The sequence below is a fragment of the Apostichopus japonicus genome, chromosome 18 (assembly GCF_037975245.1).
Source record: "Apostichopus japonicus isolate 1M-3 chromosome 18, ASM3797524v1, whole genome shotgun sequence".
Lineage (NCBI taxonomy): Eukaryota > Metazoa > Echinodermata > Holothuroidea > Aspidochirotida > Stichopodidae > Apostichopus > Apostichopus japonicus.
The window spans coordinates 4,110,685-4,134,245 of NC_092578.1; the positions used below are offsets into that span (position 1 = coordinate 4,110,685).

The window sequence follows — 23,561 nt, forward strand, 5'->3', positions numbered from 1 at the left end:
TCCCCATCCTCCACCCCTGTTTTATTAACCCTGTAATATCCAAAAACTTCGTTTTCATTTCCAAGCTGTATTATTCCGAAGTTATTCCGTATATTGTAAAACTCTTTATTACATTCACATTACGTCGGCAGTAGCAACATCGGGATCACTTTTGGATCCACATGAGCCCGCTGTTGTCGTATCACGGTGCTGCTGTTCTTCAAGGAGCAAGTTTAGTCTAAAAACTGTAGGCTGTATAACCAGGGAGTTGCTCCCTGGTATAACTCTGTGTGTATAAATAGCTATAAGTCCTCACCAATATTGGGAAAATATTTACTCGTTCTTGTAACATTTTTTGTGTGTGGAAAAACATGCATTTGGGATTTGAGAGAATATTGATAAGGTTAAACTGAAATGATTCAAAATGAAACTAAGAAAAGATACAGAAAATGTTTCTTCCATGTATATTTCAGCTATAGCTATATTTACATTTATACCGGTACCAAACTTTCCTTTTACCCGAAGCAACCATTTATCAGCTGAATGTATATATATATATATATATATATATATATATATATATATATATATATATATATATATATATATATATATATATATATATATATATATATATACATATATAAATATATATATATATATATATATATATATATATACACATATAGAAATATATAAATATATATATATATGGGAAGCCTTTAATAACAAGTCGTTCCGTTATTTCTAGAAAGCCGATGATAAGCCAAGGTTTACATAATATGTAACTCTATATGAGCATGAAAATACCTTTATGTGTTGCTTTTCGGCAATTTTTCGAAAGATCATTTCTCAGATGATCATTGACAAGCGCATGAAAGACTCGCTAATTGTTCGTTCAGGTTAAGGTTGGTGTCAAAAAATTCAGCCCAAGTTATAAAACCGTCAGAAGTAGAAACATCGTACAAAAGCATTCAGCTAGAAGTTTAACACAATAGCACCTTCCATATATAATGTGATAAAGCCTCGGTTTTGCATAATTATTCAAAAAGCGTTATAGTAAATACAAAAATTGAGTGATTGCTATCGTTAGTATATCAAAAGCAAACGCTACATAACAAGTATACAAAGAATTGTCAGCCTACTAATAATCTTTCAAAATAAACCTGTATAAAATATAAACTGAAACATGAAAGACATGATTTTCATATCATCATTTTGCGAAATTTTAAGTAATTTCTCGCTATCCCTTGTATCAATTCCTTCATTTCCATTGGCAAATATTGAAAAAGTAGAATCTTATATTGATGTTCTAACTATAGTGGCAACGTTGAGTTAAAAAAAAAATGAAATAAAAGTATCCATCAAACAGATATACATGTTAAAAAGGATCTTCAAACTTTAACGATTCTTATATCGGAATTTATATTTTACTTAAATGATAAAATCCAAGACTTGTTGCTACCGTATTATTGTAACACTTCTTTATTCATAAAAGAGTACATTTGCATTAACATTACATCAAATTTGGTCATGTTTTTGAGGAAAAGTTCCTTGGAAATTGAGACAAAGTAATAAAAAAACTAGAACAACACAACACATTAATCCTATATAATCCACTAGACCAGGGTTTCCCTAACTGGGGTGCATGAACCCCCAGGGGGTGCGTGAGTCCATCCCAGGGGGTTCGTGAAACGTTTCTGAAAGTCAAAACTAGAGTACTCTTTGTTGAACTAAAATCAGATATATCATATAATTTAGTAATGTACAAAAGTCGTACCTATCGACAAACTCTTTTCGCGTTCCATACGGATATATGCTGCCATAGTAATACCGTACCGTGCATTTTTCATTACATTATTACACTATGAACTTGATCTTTTACGAAGCACTGTTATGCGTATTATAGTATAATAATGACTCAGATCGTGTCTCGAAAAGTTGGGGGTTCGTGAACAACTCTGAAATCCACAGGGGGTTCGTGGGGGGGGGGAATAAATTTAGGGAAACCCTGCACTAGACTATATCTCTTTTATTTACTTAATGCTTTGATATGTGTTAAGTTATAGCGTGTATTTGACCGATTGTAATATATAAAGAAAATGGGGTCCACCTAATCATAATATCGGTCTCGAAAGAAAAGACAGCTCGAAAGACCCGTGGGGTGGGGGTATTGGACTCGAAGTCGCGGATATACATTACTTTAATTGTGGCATGATAAATACCGATCGACAGGTGTATTTTGGGGTTATTTTATTACCCATGACCGGCATTCGCATTTGAGTTCACGAAACCACTGCTCTTCGTCATACAACTTAAACGACCAGTCAAAAAACCACCGGATGAAATTTATCATATACTCTCGTAGTTGGACTTTGGTCCGGTTCCTGGTGCTTCCGAGATGGACTCGGTTCCTTGTCCACATGTGAAGACAAAATTAACACCCTCCTAATTAAGAGAAGAGGAAAGAAATGTTTCATATACAATATTTAATACTGATTAAAACGTTTAACCGACTACACCACGCACATTAGGTCTCAATTATCCTCTGCTAAAGACCCTGCTGGATCGGAACGTTATTCCCCCCCACCCGCCCCCCCCCCTCTAAGTCGTGTATTTTCAAACAACGGCTTTTTCACAAAGGAAATGTTAAAAGCTTTTTTATCTTCTGCTCTTACTCTTTGAAATTCTTCATTCTTAAGAAGCAAATACATTGTTTGAGTAATTTGTCAATTAATCTCATTGCTGCTTGGCCATCAAATATCCTCCCCCACACCCCCCACCCCTCCCCCTCTTCCAAATTCCGGCGCTTCGTGATGATCTGGTGCCACTGAATGCGCAAAAAAAAACGAGGAGGAGGAGAAGGAGAAGGAAAAGGAGAAGGAAAAGGAGAAGGAGGAGGAGCAGGAGTAGGAGAAGGAGAAGGAGACAAAAGCACTTACAGAGATTAACTTCGGAAGATCAGACCAGAACTCGTGGTTCGGAATCAGTTCAATGCCTGAAGCTCCTCTCACAAATTTCATGTAGAGCATTCCGAAGAGCAAATAAATGAAAACCGCACAGACAAATCTGCAACAGAGAGAATATACATAGGTTTTAAAAGTATCTCTTCTAAGATCCGATTGAAGGTTTGAAGGTTTTTTAAGGTTGGGGACTAACTAGCAACGGGTTCGAGTGGTGGCAGGGTCTAACCAGTCCATATATGAATTGCGGCATGGGCCTTAACACCCATGATCCTTAGCCTGTATTTTAAGGCATTCGCATATATATATAAATAGTTCGCCGACCACGGTCTTGCAGGGAGCCTGGAACCGGTTCTGCAATATTCTGCATGTTCCAGCTAGATGAGTCAATGCGGATATCAAAACAGTGCAAATTTATACCTTTCTCGTTGGATATTTTATTAGGCTACATCGAAAAACGTGCGTCCCTTTCTCCACAGGTATGCGATATCCACTAGTTCCAAACTTTAAGCAAACATTTTGAAAACTTACTTTTTTGCAGTAAATTTTAAATGGACTTTCTGAATCATATCACGAAGATGAAAAAAAACGTACTGGGGGGGGGGGGGGTTGAAGTACGGGTAGTAAGACGAAGAGATATAGTCTACATACATGCGTATAAGTCAGTTTTCATATTACGCCACCCCGCCACACACCCCAACAGTACAGTTGTATAGTTACAATCGTATTTATGCATAGTCATAGTAATAAACTCACAAGATGCACAAAACGCTGCCGAAGCTCAGACCCGATTTGCTATCATCACAAACACCTGGACAGCAGCAACGTGACGTCAATGTCATTTTCTGGATAAAATTGATGGAAGAGGATTAAAAGTTAAGTTGATATTTCAGCCAGGCGATTAGGTAAAAAAACAAGAGGGCACTGTGGTTCCTTGCTTGTGGTATATGACAATACACGTAATATTATCAAGCAAGATTGGGCTGAAATAGTCCAAGTAATTGTGGTCCTACATGTTCCCATAAAGTAACCAACACTATAGCCAACACTTTTGTGATCACAAAATGTGATCGGATTTTTTATCAAAAGGCACTTTTGAGATCTAAATATGGCGTTGCAAATGTAACAAATATAAGAGACCTACAAGCGTGTCAACAGATATGATAACAATGGTGACCTCAGATGACATGACCTTTAAGTTTCAAAATGTTCCACCACCCCATTCACAACTTGTCCCAAAATATCAACCATGTCACACCTTGGCATTGAGATTTAATTGCATTAAATGTCAACAAATTAACTTTGAACTTGGATGTAACTTCACACACAAAGGTCACCCGGAGGTCAACCAATTGAAATTTTTGATCGGTGAGACCTAAATAGAGCATGACTGTAAAAATTCAAACATTTTTTCTTTGCCCATTTTCTCCCCCCATAATACTACTTTTTTAACATTAGCTGACCTTTGGTGACCTTGTATCACATGACCGTTAAGTTTGAAAATATTCCCCTATACCATTTGCAACTACTCCAAAATTATCAACCTTGTCACACCTCGGAACTGGGAGTTATTGCATTAAATGTCTGAAAATTAACTTTGACCTCATATAACTTCGCACACGAAGGTCACACGGGGGTCAACCCATTGACATTTATGATCAGAAGGTACCTTTGACATCTGAAAATAGCATCAAAACTGTAAAAATCCCTAAAACACTAAAAAGGTCACCAGAGGTCAAATTGAGGTCAAGGGTCACCCAGATGCGGGTCGACAATTGGATTACATTGAAGCAACTCCCAACCCTAACGGACAATTTGTTCTCAAGTTATCGCAAAAATACTAGTTTTTTATCATTAATTGACCTTTGGTGACCTCGGATCACATGACCATTAAGTTTGAAAATATACCCCTATACCATTTGCAACTTGTCTCAAAATATCAACTGTGTAACACCTTGGCACTGGGAGTTATTACACTAAATGTCTGAAAATTAACTTTGACCTCATATAACTTAACATACAAAGGTCACCTTGGGTCAACTTATTGACATTTTTGATTGATGAGACCTAAATTAGAGCGTCAAACTATACAAGACCAAACATTCTTTTCTTTGCCCATTTTCTACCCCCAAAATACTAGTTTTTTGACATTAATTGACCTTTGGTGACCTCGGATCACATGACCGTTAAGTTTGAAAATATTCCCCTATACCATTTGCAACTTGTCCAAAAATATCAACCATGCCACACCTTGGAATTGGGAGTTGTTGCATTAAATGTCTGAAAATTAACTTTGACCTTGTATAACTTCGCACACGAAGGTCACACGGATGTCAACCAATTGACATTTTTGATCGGAAGGTACCTTTGATATCCAAATCTAGCATCAAAACCAAACATTTTCTTTTTTGATCATTTCCTCCCAAAATAAGCACATTTTTTCTAATGTGACCTTTGACCTTTTGACCTTGGTTTCAGATGTAGTTTAATCTCCTGATTCCAAAAAACAAAACAAAAAGTCTGTACAACCATCCTAACTCCGACCGAAAAACTTTGACCCCATATAACTTCGCACATAAAGGTCACACGGGGTCAACCTATTGACATTTATGATCAGAAGGTACCTTTGACATCTGAAAATAGCATCGAAACTGTAAAAATCCCAAAAACACGAAAAGGTCACCAGAGGTCAAATTGAGGTCAAGGGTCACCCAGATGCGGGTCGACAATTGGATTACATTGAGGCAACTCCCAACCCTAACAGACATTTCGTTCTCAAGTTATTGCAAAATACTAGTTTTTTTATCATTAATTGACCTTTGGTGACCTCGGATCACATGACCGTTAAGTTTGAAAATGCTCCCCTAACCAGTTCACAACTTGTCTCAAAATATCAATCTTGTGGCACATTGGCACTGGGAGTTATAGCAGTTTTAATATTTTCGGTTTTTGGACCATAACTGACCTTTGGTGACCTTTGTGGGCACCAAAAACAATAGGGCACACCTTCTCCATATGGCGGATCTATAGTCCAAGTTTGGCCTCAATCCAACATTCCCTTATTGAGATAGAGCGTACCCAAGCAAGTGTCACAGACGCACATACACACATACATACATACACACATACATACATACACACACACATACGCCAACCTGACTGCATAGGTTCCTTTTGCTAAAGCAAGGAACCAAAAAGGTGACAAAGATGAGGGCCATCCGCAATGTAACCCCCTCCCCCACCCCCTCCCACTCAGTTTTTTCAATCTTACACAAAATTATTTATGAGCAAAAAACCTTGTGTTGAGGGCTACCTAGTATATAGACCTAACTATAGTCTAAATATGCCTCAGAAGTCAGATTACACCATTTGACGTTTAAACCAAACAAGAGCCCAAGGGCACTGTGGTTCCTTGCTTGGGGTATATGACAATACACATAATATTATCGAGCAAGATTGGGCTGAAATAGTCCAAGTAATTGTGGTCCTACATGTTCCCATAAAGTAACCAACACTATAGCCAACACTTTTGTGATCACAAAATGTGACCGGATTTTTTATCAAAAGGCACTTTTGAGATCTAAATATGGCGTCGCAAATGTAAGAAATATAAGAGACCTACAAGCGTGTCAACAGATATGATAACAATGGTGACCTCAGATGACATGACCTTTAAGTTTCAAAATGTTCCACCACCCCATTCACAACTTGTCCCAAAATATCAACCATGTCACACCTTGGCATTGAGATTTAATTGCATTAAATGTCAAAAAATTAACTTTGAACTTGTATGTAACTTCACACACAAAGGTCACCCGGAGGTCAACCAATTGAAATTTTTGATCGGTGAGACCTAAATAGAGCATGACTGTAAAAAATTCAAACATTTTTTCTTTGCCCATTTTCTCCCCCATAATACTACTTTTTTAACATTAGCTGACCTTTGGTGACCTTGTATCACATGACCGTTAAGTTTGAAACTATTCCCCTATACCATTTGCAACTACTCCAAAAATATCAACCTTGTCACACCTTGGAACTGGGAGTTATTGCATTAAATGTCTGAAAATTAACTTTGACCTCATATAACTTCGCACACGAAGGTCACACGGGGGTCAACCCATTGACATTTATGATCAGAAGGTACCTTTGACATCTGAAAATAGCATCAAAACTGTAAAAATCCCTAAAACACTAAAAAGGTCACCAGAGGTCACCAGAGGTCAAATTGAGGTCAAGGGTCACCCAGATGCGGGTCGACAATTGGATTACATTGAAGCAACTCCCAACCCTAACGGACAATTTGTTCTCAAGTTATCGCAAAAAATACTAGTTTTTTATCATTAATTGACCTTTGGTGACCTTGGATCACATGACCGTTAAGTTTGAAAATATTCCCCTATACCATTTGCAACTTGTCTCAAAATATCAACTGTGTAACACCTTGGCACTGGGAGTTATTACACTAAATGTCTGAAAATTAACTTTGACCTCATATAACTTAACATACAAAGGTCACCTTGGGTCACCTTATTGACATTTTTGATTGATGAGACCTAAATTAGAGCATCAAACTATAAAAATTCAAACATTTTTTTCCTTGCCCATTTTCTACCCCCAAAATACTAGTTTTTTGACATTAATTGACCTTTGGTGACCTCGGATCACATGACCGTTAAGTTTGAAAATATTCCCCTATACCATTTGCAACTTGTCCAAAAATATCAACCATGTCACACCTTGGAACTGGGAGTTGTTGCATTAAATGTCTGAAAATTAACTTTGACCTCGTATAACTTCGCACACGAAGGTCACACGGATGTCAACCAATTGACATTTTTGATCGGAAGGTACCTTTGATATCCAAATCTAGCATCAAAACCAAACATTTTCTTTTTTGCTCGTTTCCTCCCAAAATAAGCACATTTTTTCTAATGTGACCTTTGACCTTTTGACCTTGGTTTCAGATGTAGTTTAATCTCCTGATTCCAAAAAACAAAACGAAAAGTCTGTACAACCATCCTAACTCCGACCGAAAAACTTTGACCCCATATAACTTCGCACATAAAGGTCACACGGGGTCAACCTATTGACATTTATGATCAGAAGGTACCTTTGACACCTGAAAATAGCATTGAAACTGTAAAAATCCCCAAAACACGAAAAGGTCACCAGAGGTCAAATTGAGGTCAAGGGTCACCCAGATGCAGGTCGACAATTGGATTACATTGAGGCAACTCCCAACCCTAACAGACATTTCGTTCTCAAGTTATTGCAAAAATACTAGTTTTTTATCATTAATTGACCTTTGGTGACCTCGGATCACATGACCGTTAAGTTTGAAAATGCTCCCCTAACCAGTTCACAACTTGTCCCAAAATATCAATCTTGTCGCACATTGGCACTGGGAGTTATTGCAGTTTTAATATTTTTGGTTTTTGGACTATAACTGACCTTTGGTGACCTTTGTGGGCACCAAAAACAATAGGGCACACCTTCTCCATATGGCGGATCTATAGTCCAAGTTTGGCCTCAATCTAACATTCCCTTATTGAGATAGAGCGTACCCAAGCAAGTGTCACAGACACACACACACACATACATACATACACACATACACACACACACACGCCAACCTGACTGCATAGGTTCCTTTTGCTAAAGCAAGGAACCAAAAAATGGGGGCGGGGGTGGAGAATTTAGGCATCAATGACTCCAATGCATCTCCCTGCTTGCTTTATAAAATCCTTCATTCGCCTCTGTCCCTCTCACAAATGTTGATCCCCAACTTAACCAATCGGGGGAAATTTGGGATTTGCCAGTCCCCCCCCCCCCGGCCCCGCCCATCACCACTTGAAATACTGTGCACGCCACTGTCAGTATACTCGGATAATGTATACCCGACTGCAGCAAGACTACATATAAGGCCGGACGCGAGGTTTTCAAGTTTGTTGATAGTATACATAGACGTAGGAGGCGCGGGGGGGGGGGGGGGGGATACAACCCCCAATCAAATAACTTTTGTCTACGGGAATTTCGGGCAATATGTTGAGAATTTTTCGGGCGAACAATTGTTGGTTATATTTTGCGGGCAGGTCGTTACAGCCCGTTAAATCAAATTGGGCTCCTACGCCTATGATAGTATACAATATACATACAAAGCACGACTCCTCTAATGGGATGGCTATTATGCAGGATTGTAGTCTTGGTATGTCATAGTCCAAGAAAGAAAGAAAAAATATAGAAAACTTTGAGTGTTTGTTTTGTTCTTCATAAATACAACTATATTACAGTTCTGAAGATATTCGGGTTCAAAACAAAGATCTCTGGAATGCTACTGATGCGCATGTGCAGTGATTCACTATAACACGGTCTACAATATGTCAACATGAAGTTTTTGCCTAGAGCCATCTTTTGAACCAGCTTTTTTGTTGTTGCTGGTATTGGTTACATTTTTACCCTTTGCTTTTATTTATAAAGGTCCAGCTATAAATACTCTACAAAGTTTTGTAACGTTTCATTTGAAATCAGTTAGGAGAAGGGGTTGACATCTTCAAATGTTACCTATTTTCCTTTACTGTACATAATTGTGCAAGTTTAAATGAGGATCTGGGTTACTACCTCCCCCCCCCCCCCCGAGTCGCTTTAACGCATTTGGGCTCAAAAGGTTTGATTCGTATGGGTGCAGGGGTAGGACTTTATACAAAAAGGTACCATTTACATATAGAATATGCCAGTTGAAATCCATATCTAAGCTGTCTTAGTGTCTTAAATTGAAAAAGTTATCATAAATTGAGGAAAGTTGATGTACATAACCAATCCCGTCCTGACATTGTCAGATGAGAGAGCAAGACTTACAAATACATTTGGAGTGCTATTTCCCAGGATTTCAAGTGTGTCTTCTATCAAGAACTCATTGCATATCAGGGTCACTTGTGTTCTGAAAGTAAAACGTTAGCAGTTAGTATGATATCAATTATGGTAACAGATTTTGAATACGTCATTATATACACGTCTGCGCATGTCTTCGTATACATTTACGAAACAAGAAGAGAAATATGTAAACAATAATCTCATAAATATACGGTCCTTCTGCGGGTGGGGTGGTGAAGGGTGGTGGGAATAGGTGTACCCTGTGACCCTGAGATGTTGCGCATTGGGTATACAAACTATCACTGTGGCCCACAAGAGTCAGACTCATGCCTGGTCAATGGAGAATGTACCGTGCACTGTACAATGTATAATTTCCTCATTATGTAGAAAACTTCTTACATTTTTTGTTCACCAGTTGTTTCTCCTGCAGCGTACTCTATTGTGAGTTGATTATACTGATTATAACCAAATTTAGACTGACCAGCTAGCCCTATCGATTCCATGCCCTTGCTTGAATTTCGACAAACCTAGAATGAGAAGGGAAAAAAACAGAAGTTAAGAAAGTCGCAAAAAGAACGATTGTATTTACATTGGTCTTTTTGTTGGGACTATGAACCCAACTGACAAATGGATCAACTTTCCATCCAGTTTCAATAGTGATTTATCTTTCCAAAATAGTGGCCTGAAAGCGCACATTAGAAATGAACTGGATAGGCATTGTGGGAACTCACCCACCCCCCCAAGCTCCTTCCCCTTCCCGACCCATTGCCTCGTGTCCTGTGGATATGCTTACAAGATAACACTTCTATAGGTCAAATTAATAAAGAAAATACGACTGCGAGGTCCAAAAAAAGCTTGAAGATGCTGCCGTTTTCCATGGACACGCAATAGTATACTCGCAGTCCCCCCCCCCCCCCCCCGAAAGAAAAAACAATGTCCGCAGACTATATTCGTCAATTTGGCATGGATGTTTGTGCTTTAACATCGCTACAAGAGAGCTGACAATGATGCAGAGTTATGTGGTATTGCACTCTGGAACCCTACACGGGCTCAACCCCTTTGGCAAACCTCCACCCCCCCGCAGACAATACCCCCCCTCGCTATTCAGAACACCCTATTTCGCCATTCTATAGACCACTGTAAGTTTCTTATATGTTGGTACGTTTCTTTGTCGTCTGGAAATCCATCAATGTTTGTAACATTTGGACAGTACTGTAGATACTGGTACAAAACTACTACACAGTGTGGTATGATACAGGGACACTGAAAACAGTATGAAACAGGAACACTGAAAACAGTATGAAACAGGAACACTGAAAACAGTATGAAACAGGAACACTGAAAACAGTATGAAACAGGAACACTGAAAACAGTATGAAACAGGAACACTGAAAACAGTATGAAACAGGGACACTGAAGACAGTATGGAACAGTATCAACAGACACTGAAAACAGTATGGAACAGGAACACTGAAAACAGTATGGAACAGTATGAAACAGGGACACTGAAAACAGTATGAAACAGGAACACTGAAAACAGTATGAAACAGGAACACTGAAGACAGTATGAACAGTATCAAATGGACAATGGAAACGGTATGAAAAGTATGGATCAGGGACAATGAAACAGTATGAAACAGGGACACTGAAAACAGTATGGAACAGTATCAACAGACACTGAAAACAGTATGACACTGAAGACAGTATGGAACGGTATGTACCAGGGACACTGAAAACAGACATACACAGGCGATAGTGTCTTTTTTCTCCTTTTGTGATTTTTTTTTTGGGGGGGGGGGGGGCTTAACAGACTGATAATGTAACCTAACCTAATTTGATGCAATTTATTATTCAAACAACTTCATTAACTTTTTAATTTTTTTTATTATTCTCCAAGTATAGGCTGAACGTTATAAACGGTCCAGGTCTCGTGACTTTGACCAAACTCTTACCAACGAATCCGTGCAATTATCTACGTCTACGGTAAATGGATAGCATGGATCGAAATAATAGAAACCGGGGTCCAGCTTTGGGTTATTTGCAGACATGTTCCTCCATCTAACCGAGTAACAAGAAAAGAGAAAAATGATAAAACTTGCCATAAAATTGTTAAACATGCATAAAACAAAATCATAAATAAAAGAACCACCGGTGAAATAATACTACTTATCCTCAGGGAAAATGGCACTTTACAATGGGACCATAGGAAAGGCATTGAGTGCCCGCCACAATTTCGGTCAAGCCATGCACCCTCACTCACCCTCCAATGAGATTAAGATATTAATAATAAGGATTGTTATGCCTGACTGATAAATTCAGTGAAAGAGAAAAGTAAACGGAACCAAAGTCAAATTGAAACTCGAAAACTTATAGCCTGAGACAATTGAAGATTATTTGAATGATTTAAAGTACTTAAAGTAATGCTGTATTGGGCCAAAATATGCTAGATATTCAAATATGGTCAACATTAGTCAGAATTCCTAAACTGTTTATGTCATACAAACTTCGATGAAAATTGTCCTCATTGGGACATTCAGTCATCTTGTGTGTTCCTTAAAAATGTCTGAGAACAATTTGGAGAGTAAAGACCTCCAGGAAGGTACCTTTTGAACACGTCTAGCAATTATAGCGTGCAGCTATAATTTGTGACTATATTCTGACTACCTTTTAAGTTTGTATAACTCGAGATTTGGTTTATTGAAAGTGTATTTTGGCTTACCCCTTGAAAGGGATATTCTGGTGACAAACAATGTGACACTTATATTGAAGAGAAAAATATTACACACTGCTAGTTAACCCCCCTCCCCCTCCGCCCCCCCCCATCTCAATATCTTACTCCAAACTCGAGATATGGTTGATTGAATGTAACCTATTTTTGACTGGCTAAAACCTTCAACTACTCCATGAGGTTGGATCACAGTAGGGCAGGGATTCCCTAACTGGGGTGCATGAACCCCCAGGGGGTCAGTGAGTCCATCCCAGGGGGTTTGTGAGACATTTCTGAAAGTCAAAACTAGAGTTCTCTTTGTTGAACTAAAATCTGATGTATCATATAATTTAGTAATGTACAAAAGCCTTTTCGTGTTCCATACGCATGATGCCATAGTAGTACCGTACAGTGCATTTTTCATTACATTATTACGCTTTGAACTTGATCTATTACGAAGCACTGTTATGCGTATTATAGTATAATAACAACTCAGATCGTGTCTCGAAACGTTGGGGGTTCGTGGACAACTCTGAAATCCACAGGGGGTTCGTGGGGGGGGGAGGGGATAAAGACATTTCCATATGAAGTGCCCTGATGACATCATTTTACAAAATATCACTACAGTTTTAAACATTTGTATCTTGAATCTTCGCCAATACAAAATGAAAAGAGGATGTGGTTTTCACATTTACATTAAGAAAATTCAGAAAAGATGGGAGGGGAAGGGATGGGGAGGGGAAGGGAGAGGGAGGGGGAGGGGGAGGGAACGGCTTCAAGCCGCCTTGGTTTAGTACAATGAACGGTCATCTATTCCCTAAAAAAAGCAAATACGGTAATGTCATTCAAGCCATGTATAGGCCTATATGCATATGGCGTGTAGCACGTACGTACGAACCTGGGTGGATCGGAGGAATTTCCAATGGGCCATAAATTGACAATACCATTTTCCAAACGTGTCGAACACGTATCAAGATCTCCACCACTTGGCGCCAAGGTAAAATCTCCACCACTTGGCGCCAAGGTAACAGTCTCCAAAACAAGATCGCACTGGATACCCTGCAGACATAGCACTAGCAGTACCAGTGATCCCCTCCACAAAAACACAGTCAGTGTGTCCGCAGCAGAATTACCGGGGATTGCCATCACACACTGAGTTATGGTGGGGTACAGGAAGCTGAAAATGTTTCTCCGGGCTGTAACGACCAGGCAGCGAAGAATCGATGGAATTTTAAGTTGCAATAGAATGTTAGAATACCAAATGGTACTGGATTGTTATAATGATCAGTGCATGCATATACCTGTACACCAGAAGGTTGAAAATGCATGCCCTTCGGTCAATCAGTATATACTAGAGTGTATAAAGCTTTTTGCGGCCTTACAAGAAACTTATCCAGTTAACGAAACTCAAATGACAAACTTCGAGCGTGCACAAATTGTGTCACGAGGTATATAGTGAAATACAGCATACAATACGAGGCTGTTTGTACCGCAATTCTCAAACCTATAGCTGTTGGTACTTCCTTTACTGTGCAGCCTATTGTGAAGTGATATATAACATCTTCTACCGTACTACATACTGCAGTGTGCCAACTACCCATACAAACCAAAAGGGCATAAATTGTGTACACCGCATTATACCATTCAATGAAACCCGTACATGTATTAACTGGGAAGTCTCGTGATCACAAATGACGTCATTTTAGGTGGTCTGTATATTAACTATAGCCTATGACAACATTGTTTGGCAAGCACATTCGGAAATAATATGGTTGTGTTTTCAATCCGGGGACCATTCAACCAGGGAAGTATATTACCATTAAGTTTTTCTTCTGTCATTGTTTTGTATTATTCTGTATTATTTGTCTCATTTCTCATTGTCAATTGCGCCATGAACATTCTTTGAGTGGTGTGTGTGCATTATAAGTCTTATTATTATTATTACCAGTCCATTGCAGCTCCGTGACAGTGGCATACGTGAGGAGGGGGGAGGGGGGGGGGGCGAGGGGAAGGGTTGGGCACGTCATGCGCCCTGGTATTACCATCCCAGGATATTATTACTTCTACGATTTAACTCAATTACAATTCACAAGTGCAGCACTGCCAGTAGCCCTGTATACTGTAGTGAAAAAGTGTTCGGTGTCTTGAAGTGTGAAATTAGTCCAAGCCATCAGTAGTTATACGCTCGGTATATAGTACACATATCACTTGAAAAAAATCTACGTATGCAATAGCGACCCGGAAAGTGACCATTCAACTACGTAAACTGATTGGAAACTAAACAGTAATAATAGACTAAGCAACTTAAAATAGCGAAGAAACTGTGGCTATAGTCCCCGGATCCGATGCAGTGATCGGCTTTACGAGTCATGTACACTACGAAGTATCACGCTGCATAATCAATTGGTAATGATCAAATCTAGGCTGAGATTGACCAGCCCTAACGAGAGAGTGATCAAGGGGGTGGGGGAAACACCCTGGAGCCCTAGGGCAATAAGCTGGCTTGGAAAGTATTGTCCACGAGGTCCGACCCAGGGGGTTTCGATTAGCGGCTACTGGCTTGGGTAGCCAGCCAGAAGACAGTTGCTTGCGCATCGTGTACGGTAACTAAGACACATCTTATAGTTTGATATCGATACAACACAGAAAGCGGGAAACTTGAATGCGTTTTCATATTTTCTTTATGTGTTCATATATAAACAACGTTCATATATAAACAACGGAAGCCTGAACATGCAATTCACGAAAATAGTCTCAAGTAACGAAAACCGAATATAACATGGATCGCCACAAGCTACGGGATATACATGGAACATAACTCATTTGTACAGAGTATTATACGCTTTGACTGAAGCCACTGGTTTACACAAAGCCCTAGCAAAATATAAGCAACAGGGCAATCCCACGCTAGCAAATCGCTAGCAAAACTACACAACAACTATATATTTGACTTTAGATCACGTGACCTTTGACCTCGGTTCCCATGGCAACTACATATTTTGGTAGTATTGGACATTTCGATTACCTGTGATTTTAACTAAATTTTGACACAAAGGTTCAGCTTGGGGTACCTCCCCAGCAAGTTCGAAGGAAATCGGCTCAGCCGTTGAAGAGTTTTGACACAAACTGGGACACAAGCAATGACACACATACACACACGAGCGCGCGCACGGACACGTTTTGAACAGTCCCCCAGTCATGTACTTCCGGTCACCCTGGGTTATCCACCACGGACGGACAGACGGACGGACAGACGGACGGACAGACGGACGGACAGACGGACGGATGGACGGACGGATGGACGGACGGATGGGCTGATGGAAGGATGGATGGACCGATGGATGGATGGATGGAAATAAAAGGAAAAACTAAAAACAAATGCTCACTAAAATAAATTCACTCACGTCAGTCACAAGCACCTCCGTATCAAAAGTATGAAAAGTTGATCAAAAGTACAACCGAGTTCATTCGACGAGCTGATATTCTTCATAACTGGTGTTTGGAACGTAAACTACGATTATAGCACCACACGGCACTCATGTTACGTAAAGATATATACCGAATACTGTACCAACAGGAATTCCACATTTTTTACCTATATGTATTCCCAGAATTTTAATCCATAACAAATTTATATAAGGGCGTGGAAAAGGAGAGGGGCGGTACTGGGTGGAACGGGGAAACGAAAAGAGGAAGGGGGAGATATCAGCTCAAAGGATTCTAATGAACTATTGGAAAGGGGATGGCGAGGAAGAGGTCATGGAATATGGAAAGGGGAATATGGATAGGAAAGGAAAAGGGGTAGAGGAAGGTGAAGTGAGAAGTACCCTGAAGAGCCATGAGTGTCAGCAACCTGTTTTGCTCCAACGCCCTCTACTTTATTGACCTTCGCACTTTTATGTACCTGCACTCGTCCATCTTGAATCAGGAAGTAACGTTTTCACCGTTCACATACACATGAAGTAATATCAGCTAAGCTTGCCACTTGTCAGGACCACCAAATAGTTTCCGGGCATCATCATGTCGCAGGACTTACTTTTAAGAGTATACTGTCAAAGATTTTAATTCCTCAGCTAATTGATGAAATATAGGCGACTTATTGTCCAGAACACAACTTTGGTAAGATATCTGAACGGTTTTGCAGTAGCCTAGGCGAGAGCTAATGTAATGGGGGTCTGTTCATTGATTCATACGAATATGACTAACCTATCCTAACTTTAGCCTTAGGCTATTATCAAGTATCATATAGGCCTCGGCGTGATTCTAATCGTATATCATTGTGGTATTACGCAAGAGCTAATTTATTTGAGGGAAGACATACTCTTGTCTGGTGTTAAGAGATTGAAAATTGTACTGATGTCTGCGGTACCAGACAACAACATTTCGGCAATAGGGAATCACGTAACTAGGCGAAAGGAAGTCCTATAGTCTACTACTTCCTGTAGTAAGTATGCATACTGTTAGTTCTAATTGTTAAGTATTACCATAGTACTAACTTAGGGTCCAGCATAGGCCCAGCAGTTATGGCTTAAAGTTACACTGCTTTTTTTAACAAACTTGTTATCAACATAAATAGGGTACCTAATGTTAGGCTGTGAAAGTGTCGTAATGAGAATTATAGTTTAAACCATATCCTAGTAGTAGTAGTACCCTAGGCTACCCTAGACTTAAACTAATACTATGACTCTTGTTATAGCTGTAAACAAACAGGTGACTTCATGCAAGTTGAATATAATTTGAAAGGTAAACTCTGTGAATTTGGTGTGAAGTAGAGAAGAGTAACTATATAAGCCTACCAATTAACCAAATTGCAAGTACCCATGTGTAATGTGATGGTCATGTTACAAAATTCGCTGTTAGGATATGCTTTTGGTTTTCCAACATTAAAAATGGTCTCAGACCATGGAACAACCTCATGTCAATTACTACTGTCAATTATGTCAATCATGCCAATTACACCAACATGTCAATTACCCGTGTGGAGCTAAGATATACTAACAGTGAATTATGCATAGGCCCCTATTGCAAATTAATGGGGTACGCTTGTACACTCTAATAATCTGATATACCACAAAACATTCAACCTAAATCTCAGAGTACTGTGTGATTGAGGTAATAACTTGTTGCCAATCATGGCAACAGTTTTTGGCTTCAGCAGTGGCCATTTTTGCTGCACTGTAGATAGTTGTTTGAGTGAGCAAAATTTGTCACACTGCCTCCTACAGATCTCTTTGCCATATCTGCAGCTCTCATTTGAAATGGAAATTTTCCAAGTCCACCGTCACATTGAGAAAAGAGCTCAACATGTTTGTTAAATGGCTTAGAATTGAATGCGGGAGTGAACCAGATGTATGCTAGTCAAATGTTTTACCGCAAACTCAATTACGTAAAGTATTTCTATTCGAAAGAGCTTCTACAGATAACTTTGCCGCTAGCTATTCTCGGTCAGACAATATTGATCGAAGCTTGACCTAATGTTAGCAAGAGAATGAGCTGCATGCTGGCTCCGTCCACCACCACCACCACCCCTCCCACTCTACCCACATCACCACCCTCCTACACACATACACTAACGTGTGCTTGCTTTGAGTTTTGGCTAGTGCCCTTCTTATAATCAGTATGTGAACAGTCTAGATATATTATACTAAAGTGGAGAATTAACAGGTCAGCTTAAAAGTCTCTAAATGTAAGAGATATATAGATCAGCAAGAAGAGAAAACAGTTAAAGAATCAGTGACATTTCCTACTTTGAACTTCCATTTTGTTTAAAGGTTGTTGAGTGAACTCTTCTGTTGATAGGATATTTCTGGTCTGGCAACTGGCATTAAGTTATGTTCTTTGAATCGTTTTAAAACAACTTCAGTCACCATAGCTGCACTGAAATAAGGTACAGGCTGCAGCTCCCTCTGTCCTTAAGAAAATTTGTAAAATGCTGAGGTACACTCTTGTTTCGCTTGGTTGGGGACATTAAATGGTGTTCCTTGGAGCAGGAATGCAAAGTTAGAAGATAATTACCCACCTTGCCTTGTTATCGAACATTAATTAACAAAAAAAATACAACATATCTTTATTCACCCATGATCATCATAATCATAGATAGGGTTTTCAAATGCACTTCTATTTGGCCTATAAACTGTACTGAACTAAACTAAGTTAAACATGTAAACTAACAATTAAACTTAACTAAATTAAACAAAGTATTGCTCAAAATAAAGGTATGTACATGTGATCAATCCAAGACAGATCTTTCCATACAATGTGAAGTTAAAAAGTAAGAACTAATTGATTTCATTAGTAGGTTGAATCTTGTTGCCATGACAGATCTCTTAACCTGTTACCGTAACTTGTTTCTCGTTTAAATTTGCGTAGCTCTTGCACTTTGTACTTATAACAACTTACATACCTAGAGAAAGTTCCTCAAGTTGTCTGAAGAGGGATTATAACGATTACTGTATCCTCAAGTGCTAGTACTAGTGTGACATTTTTGGTTTACCTAGATATCAAAATTATCAAGTACTACAAAATAATAAATACGAAGAAAAGCTAATGACAGACATACCTTTACAAGTCTGTAACACTTGATGAAATCAACTTTCACAACAGACTTCCTACATTGAAAATGTAGACATGCTGCAGTTTCAATCTCCTTTCGTGTTGTCTTTGATGAAAAGTTGGTATATTACATTGATACTAACTTCACAGAACTTTAAAAAATGGTGGGAAAGTCCAAAAAATTTAAGTTTTTAGATGTCAACATTTTCAGAATCTGATCATGAAATCTTCAAGGATTTTTGTGGAATTGGAGAAGTTAGTATATATAACATTGATACTAACTTCACAACACTACACAGGAGTGGGATGTTTGACTCGTCCACATGTGTTTAAAAAATTGGTGGAAAAGTCCAAAAAATTTAAGTTTTTAGATGTCAACATTTTCAGAATCTGATCATGGAACCTTCAAGGATTTTGTTGGAATTCTTTTTGTTTGAGCGACGTTATTATTATCTCCTTTTAACAAAGAGCGGCATAGTAAGTTTGGTGATTTAGTGCCCCCCCCCCAAAAAAAAAAAATTGCATCGACTTAAGAAGATGCTGTAGGAGCCTGTAGTTGTTGTCACTCTTAGTGTAATTGCCAAGAAAGATTTGGTTTAGTGGATCATACTGTACTAACAGTCAATAGGATGGTATGTAGGATATTTACTGTACAGCAGGCCTAGTTCAAGGATGTACCTGTACAGCAACCATGCTGCCTGTGTTACTGTATAGATATGTGAGTCATATTTGTGATCAGGAAATGAACTGTCAGTTTTACCTACTACTGGTAAACTAGGTTTTACATCCTATTGTGTCTATTGCCAATAAAGGTTATTAGGCATTCAAATGAAAATATGTTAATCTTTTCTAGTTTAACTACTGACTCTGACTGTACTTCCTTTAATAGTGTATATTCATAATTAATACATGTATGTGTGTATGTATGTATGCGTGTATGTATGTGTGTATTTATGTATGTATGTTAGTACGAATATATGTTTATGTATACATGTACATATATATGTGTGTATATAAGTTTATGTATGTGTGTTGTATGTGCATCTAGGTATGTGTCTGTGCATGTGTGCGTGTACAGATGTGTGTAATGTACCATACATTTGCATACATACAGTATGCTTCTTGCTCTGAATATACAAACTACTCATTTACATGTAAAGTTATGCAGAACAGCTCCTCTTAATTAGCAGTCTAGGCTAGTACTAAAGACACCAATCTCCATGTTGAATGGTACATACATAGTAGGGATGCACCGGATATCCGGTCCGGCCGGACTATCCGGCCGGATAGTGAGCAATTATCCGGTTCCGGTTCCGGCCGGATATTTTTCAAAATCCGGCCGGATCTTTTTCAAAATCTGGCCTGAATTATTCCTTAAAAAGGTGTTGGTATTAACTTAAATCAATGTAAACTATTTCCAAAAATTGATAAAAACATTCAAAGTAAGGAAAAATTAGGTTTAACATGTTTAATTTAATTTTCTCAATGGTCTGACCCACTGTTTCTAAAGATCAACCAAAGTAATACAACGACTGTAATAATATGAGGCTATATACAACAAATTCAGTTTGCTTTGAAATCCATTCTTGCAGCCTTCATCAGTTTAATATTGTGCAGTTAAAATAGACCATTCATATACTTATCAGTCAAAATACTGTTCCATTGAATCTTTACTTTCCCATTATTGTTGGCATTCATGTTTTCTCTGAATTTTTATGTGTGAAACAATCTCTTATATGGTTTAATACGTCTGAACTTCATAGGTAGTGTGCAGTATTTTTCCAACAAACAAATTTAAATACTGTATCAAGCTTGTCAACAATTATATTGTAGTTATTTTATTAAAAAATGTAGATTACACCAATTCAAGTCATATTTAATCTCATAAATGGGGTCTTAATTTTGCCTTCTTTGTAATATGCGTATACCTCACCTAAGATTTGCTCCTTGTTTCATACTTCTACTTCTAATTAATGATTTTCTTTTGTGTAATGAAAAAATCCGGTTCCGGCCAGATTTTATCCGGCCGGATTTCATGTACTATCCGGCAAAATCCGGCTGGATCAAAAAATTTGGATCCGGTGCATCCCTAATACATAGTGTATCATTGAATTGTACATACATTTATGCTTTTGTGTGAAAACTATTTATTGAGCAAGCCAATAAGTCAACATAATTTAAATTATTAAAATCTAAAAAAATCAATTCTAGAAATGTGGACAGGTCTTTTCGTTCGACTTACAGAAAATAAATATCACCGTTTTCAAAAGATCATGTACAGATTAATTCAAGTATCTAACTGTGTAGTTCACCAAAATGCAGGTCTTTGGCACAGTTTGGACATCCCTTCCCAGAGTAACAGAACTATAATAAGTATTATACTTATACATATAACATGTTTAGGTAATCTGCTAATTCTGGTTGGACTTCAGTCCCCAATGATGGAAGCCCTTAAGAACCATCTAGCTTGTAACTCCACAAGTGGAAGCCGTTTGGGCAGTAACCCTGACCTGTAGTGTGTTTCCTGTGATTTGTGTCATGTTGGCTGACTGTGCTAATGGTGCCATTTGGTGATACTAATCTGTAGTGTATTGTATACATACAGTAGCAATGCCTACCGCTGCATAAACCTACTGTATCTAACAGTAATGACAGGATATTATTCATTGGACTGCATTCTAAACTACTTATCGTTACTAGGGAATCAAGTCGCTAATTATCAATGTTTACATTACAATATATATATACGGCTTTCAGAATGTCTGGAAGATTACCAGCACTGGGTAAAATATAGTATTTTTGAGAGTTGCAGAACTTTGTGAAGTTTTGGAATGCCATGGTTAGAAATGCTAGCATGTTGTCTATGCTTTTCTTTTCTTTTCTTTTTAAACAATTTTTACTAGTATCCAAATCACTGGCTTGAATGTCGAAACATTTCATATCTCTCTTGAAATGAAGAAATTTTCCCAAACGTAAAAGTAGCTCTAGATATATTTAATTTCTCACTATATTCACTAAAGGTTTACTTTATAGGCAACATTCAGAACTAGATTTTTCCCCTCTTGTTTGTCCCTTATGCCACCAGTTTTTGTCTTTTGTTTTTGTTAGTTAGTCGCAGTAATTATTTGCAAAGGTTAGGCTAGCACCATTATCTCTGTAACATGAATGTTCCTTAGATGAAGACTGCAGTAAGTGTTGATTTTTTTTTTTTTTTTTTTAACTATCAATAGGATTTTCATGATCTTTTAAGCATCTTTTGTGATGATGCATGTTTTGTTCTTGAAAGGACATTCAGCCGTTTGAAATAATGCTGGATTCTTTAGATGTATAAATGACATTTAATGGACGTGAATGCTTACCATCATTGTTAATTTTAATAGGTTTGTGTTGGCCTCCATTAATACTGTCTTCCTTTAGTCTTCTTTTCAACTGTCAGACCTACCCTCCCCTGCCCTCCCCCTCCCACTCCCCAAGAAAAATGTTTTGCTATTCTGCTTTTTTTCAATTGATTGATTGTTGCTGACAAAGTTCATAATTATGACTTAAACGATAAGGAACTGAGATGTAAATTGTCTTCAACATTTCCTCATTCTTAGGTCATTAGGTCAAACTATTTAGTCCTTAATAAGTAGTACAATTTAGTTGGCTCCCCTGTTCATCAGTCTGATGCCTAGCAATACAGCGCTTACGACATGTTCACACTTACTAGGTTGCAGCCCTATTAAAGTGAACCAGGAACAAGTCGTAGAGTGATGGTGCTAGATTTTTTGTTGTTTTTGTTGTGTCACCATTGTTAACTTTGCTCTCACTTTGTCTCCAGTTAACATACATGCACAGGTCTAACCTACAGTATCCAACCTGTAATAGTTGGTAGTCCATATATTAGTTCTGAGCCTCCTATGAACCCACTTCCACATCACCATCCCTCTTTAATACACTTTCCATTGCAAATCTACAATTCTGGACACTTGTCTTCAAAATGTTACTTACAACTTAGGTACTGTTGTCAACCATAAGAAGCTGAAGGGGAGGGGGGGGGGGGAAGAGGGGCTGGATAACACATATGGGCAATTGTGCTTCCATAGTTTCACATAGTTGGCACTGCAGGTGTTTTAAAGACAATCCCAAGTTGTTTGATAATGATGCGTCCTAGCTGAGCAGGAGTTTGTAGGCTGCTGCAGAACTTTCTTATTGACACAGTGCCTTCACAAGCTACATACAGACACACAGACAGACAGACACAGTGACAGGATAGCAAATAACAGATGTAAATAACATGTAAGTTTGAGTGACTTTCATTCACTCTAGATATCTGACTGGGGGGATATTCCTCAGCGATACTTTTATACATTTCATTTTCATTTATTTTTCCATTTTCTCACAATGTTTATATAATAATAGGACTGTGAAGACAATACCATGCAAAGAAAATAATAAGTAGTAATTCAAATAAAAGAAAAATAATGGAAATTACGGAGAGAAAATGG

At 38.3% G+C, this 23,561-nt stretch overlaps 2 protein-coding genes across 2 annotated transcripts in view; one reads left to right on the forward strand and one right to left on the reverse strand.

Moving 5' to 3' along the window:
- Window positions 1-1,707: 1,707 nt before the first annotated feature.
- Window positions 1,708-14,137, reverse strand: LOC139958964 (cation-dependent mannose-6-phosphate receptor-like). Its single transcript, XM_071956427.1, has 7 exons — window positions 13,421-14,137; window positions 11,768-11,873; window positions 10,215-10,342; window positions 9,801-9,882; window positions 3,699-3,787; window positions 2,922-3,048; window positions 1,708-2,427 (listed from the first exon to the last, which is right to left on the reverse strand). The coding sequence occupies exons 1-7, from the start codon at window positions 13,666-13,668 to the stop codon at window positions 2,332-2,334; spliced, it is 876 nt and encodes a 291-aa protein (XP_071812528.1). The 5' UTR covers window positions 13,669-14,137; the 3' UTR covers window positions 1,708-2,331.
- Window positions 14,138-16,430: 2,293 nt separating this feature from the next.
- The window catches only part of LOC139958351 (uncharacterized), a 43,573-nt gene continuing 36,442 nt past the window's right edge, over window positions 16,431-23,561 (forward strand). The window contains exon 1 of the mRNA XM_071955357.1: window positions 16,431-16,641. The gene's annotated coding sequence lies outside the window, so the exon portion shown is untranslated. The remainder of the gene's footprint in view (window positions 16,642-23,561) is intronic.

Bases quoted from the DNA above. Each gene is read 5' to 3' on its own strand.
- LOC139958964 (XM_071956427.1), bottom strand. From the start codon at position 13,668: ATGGCAATCCCCGGTAATTCTGCTGCGGACACACTGACTGTGTTTTTG. The intron at 11,874-13,420 runs GTTCGTACGTAC...TTACTCGGTTAG, and splicing joins AATTCCTCCGATCCACCCAG to ATGGAGGAACATGTCTGCAA. The intron at 2,428-2,921 runs GTAAGTGCTTTT...TCTCTTAATTAG, and splicing joins ATCTTCCGAAGTTAATCTCT to GAGGGTGTTAATTTTGTCTT.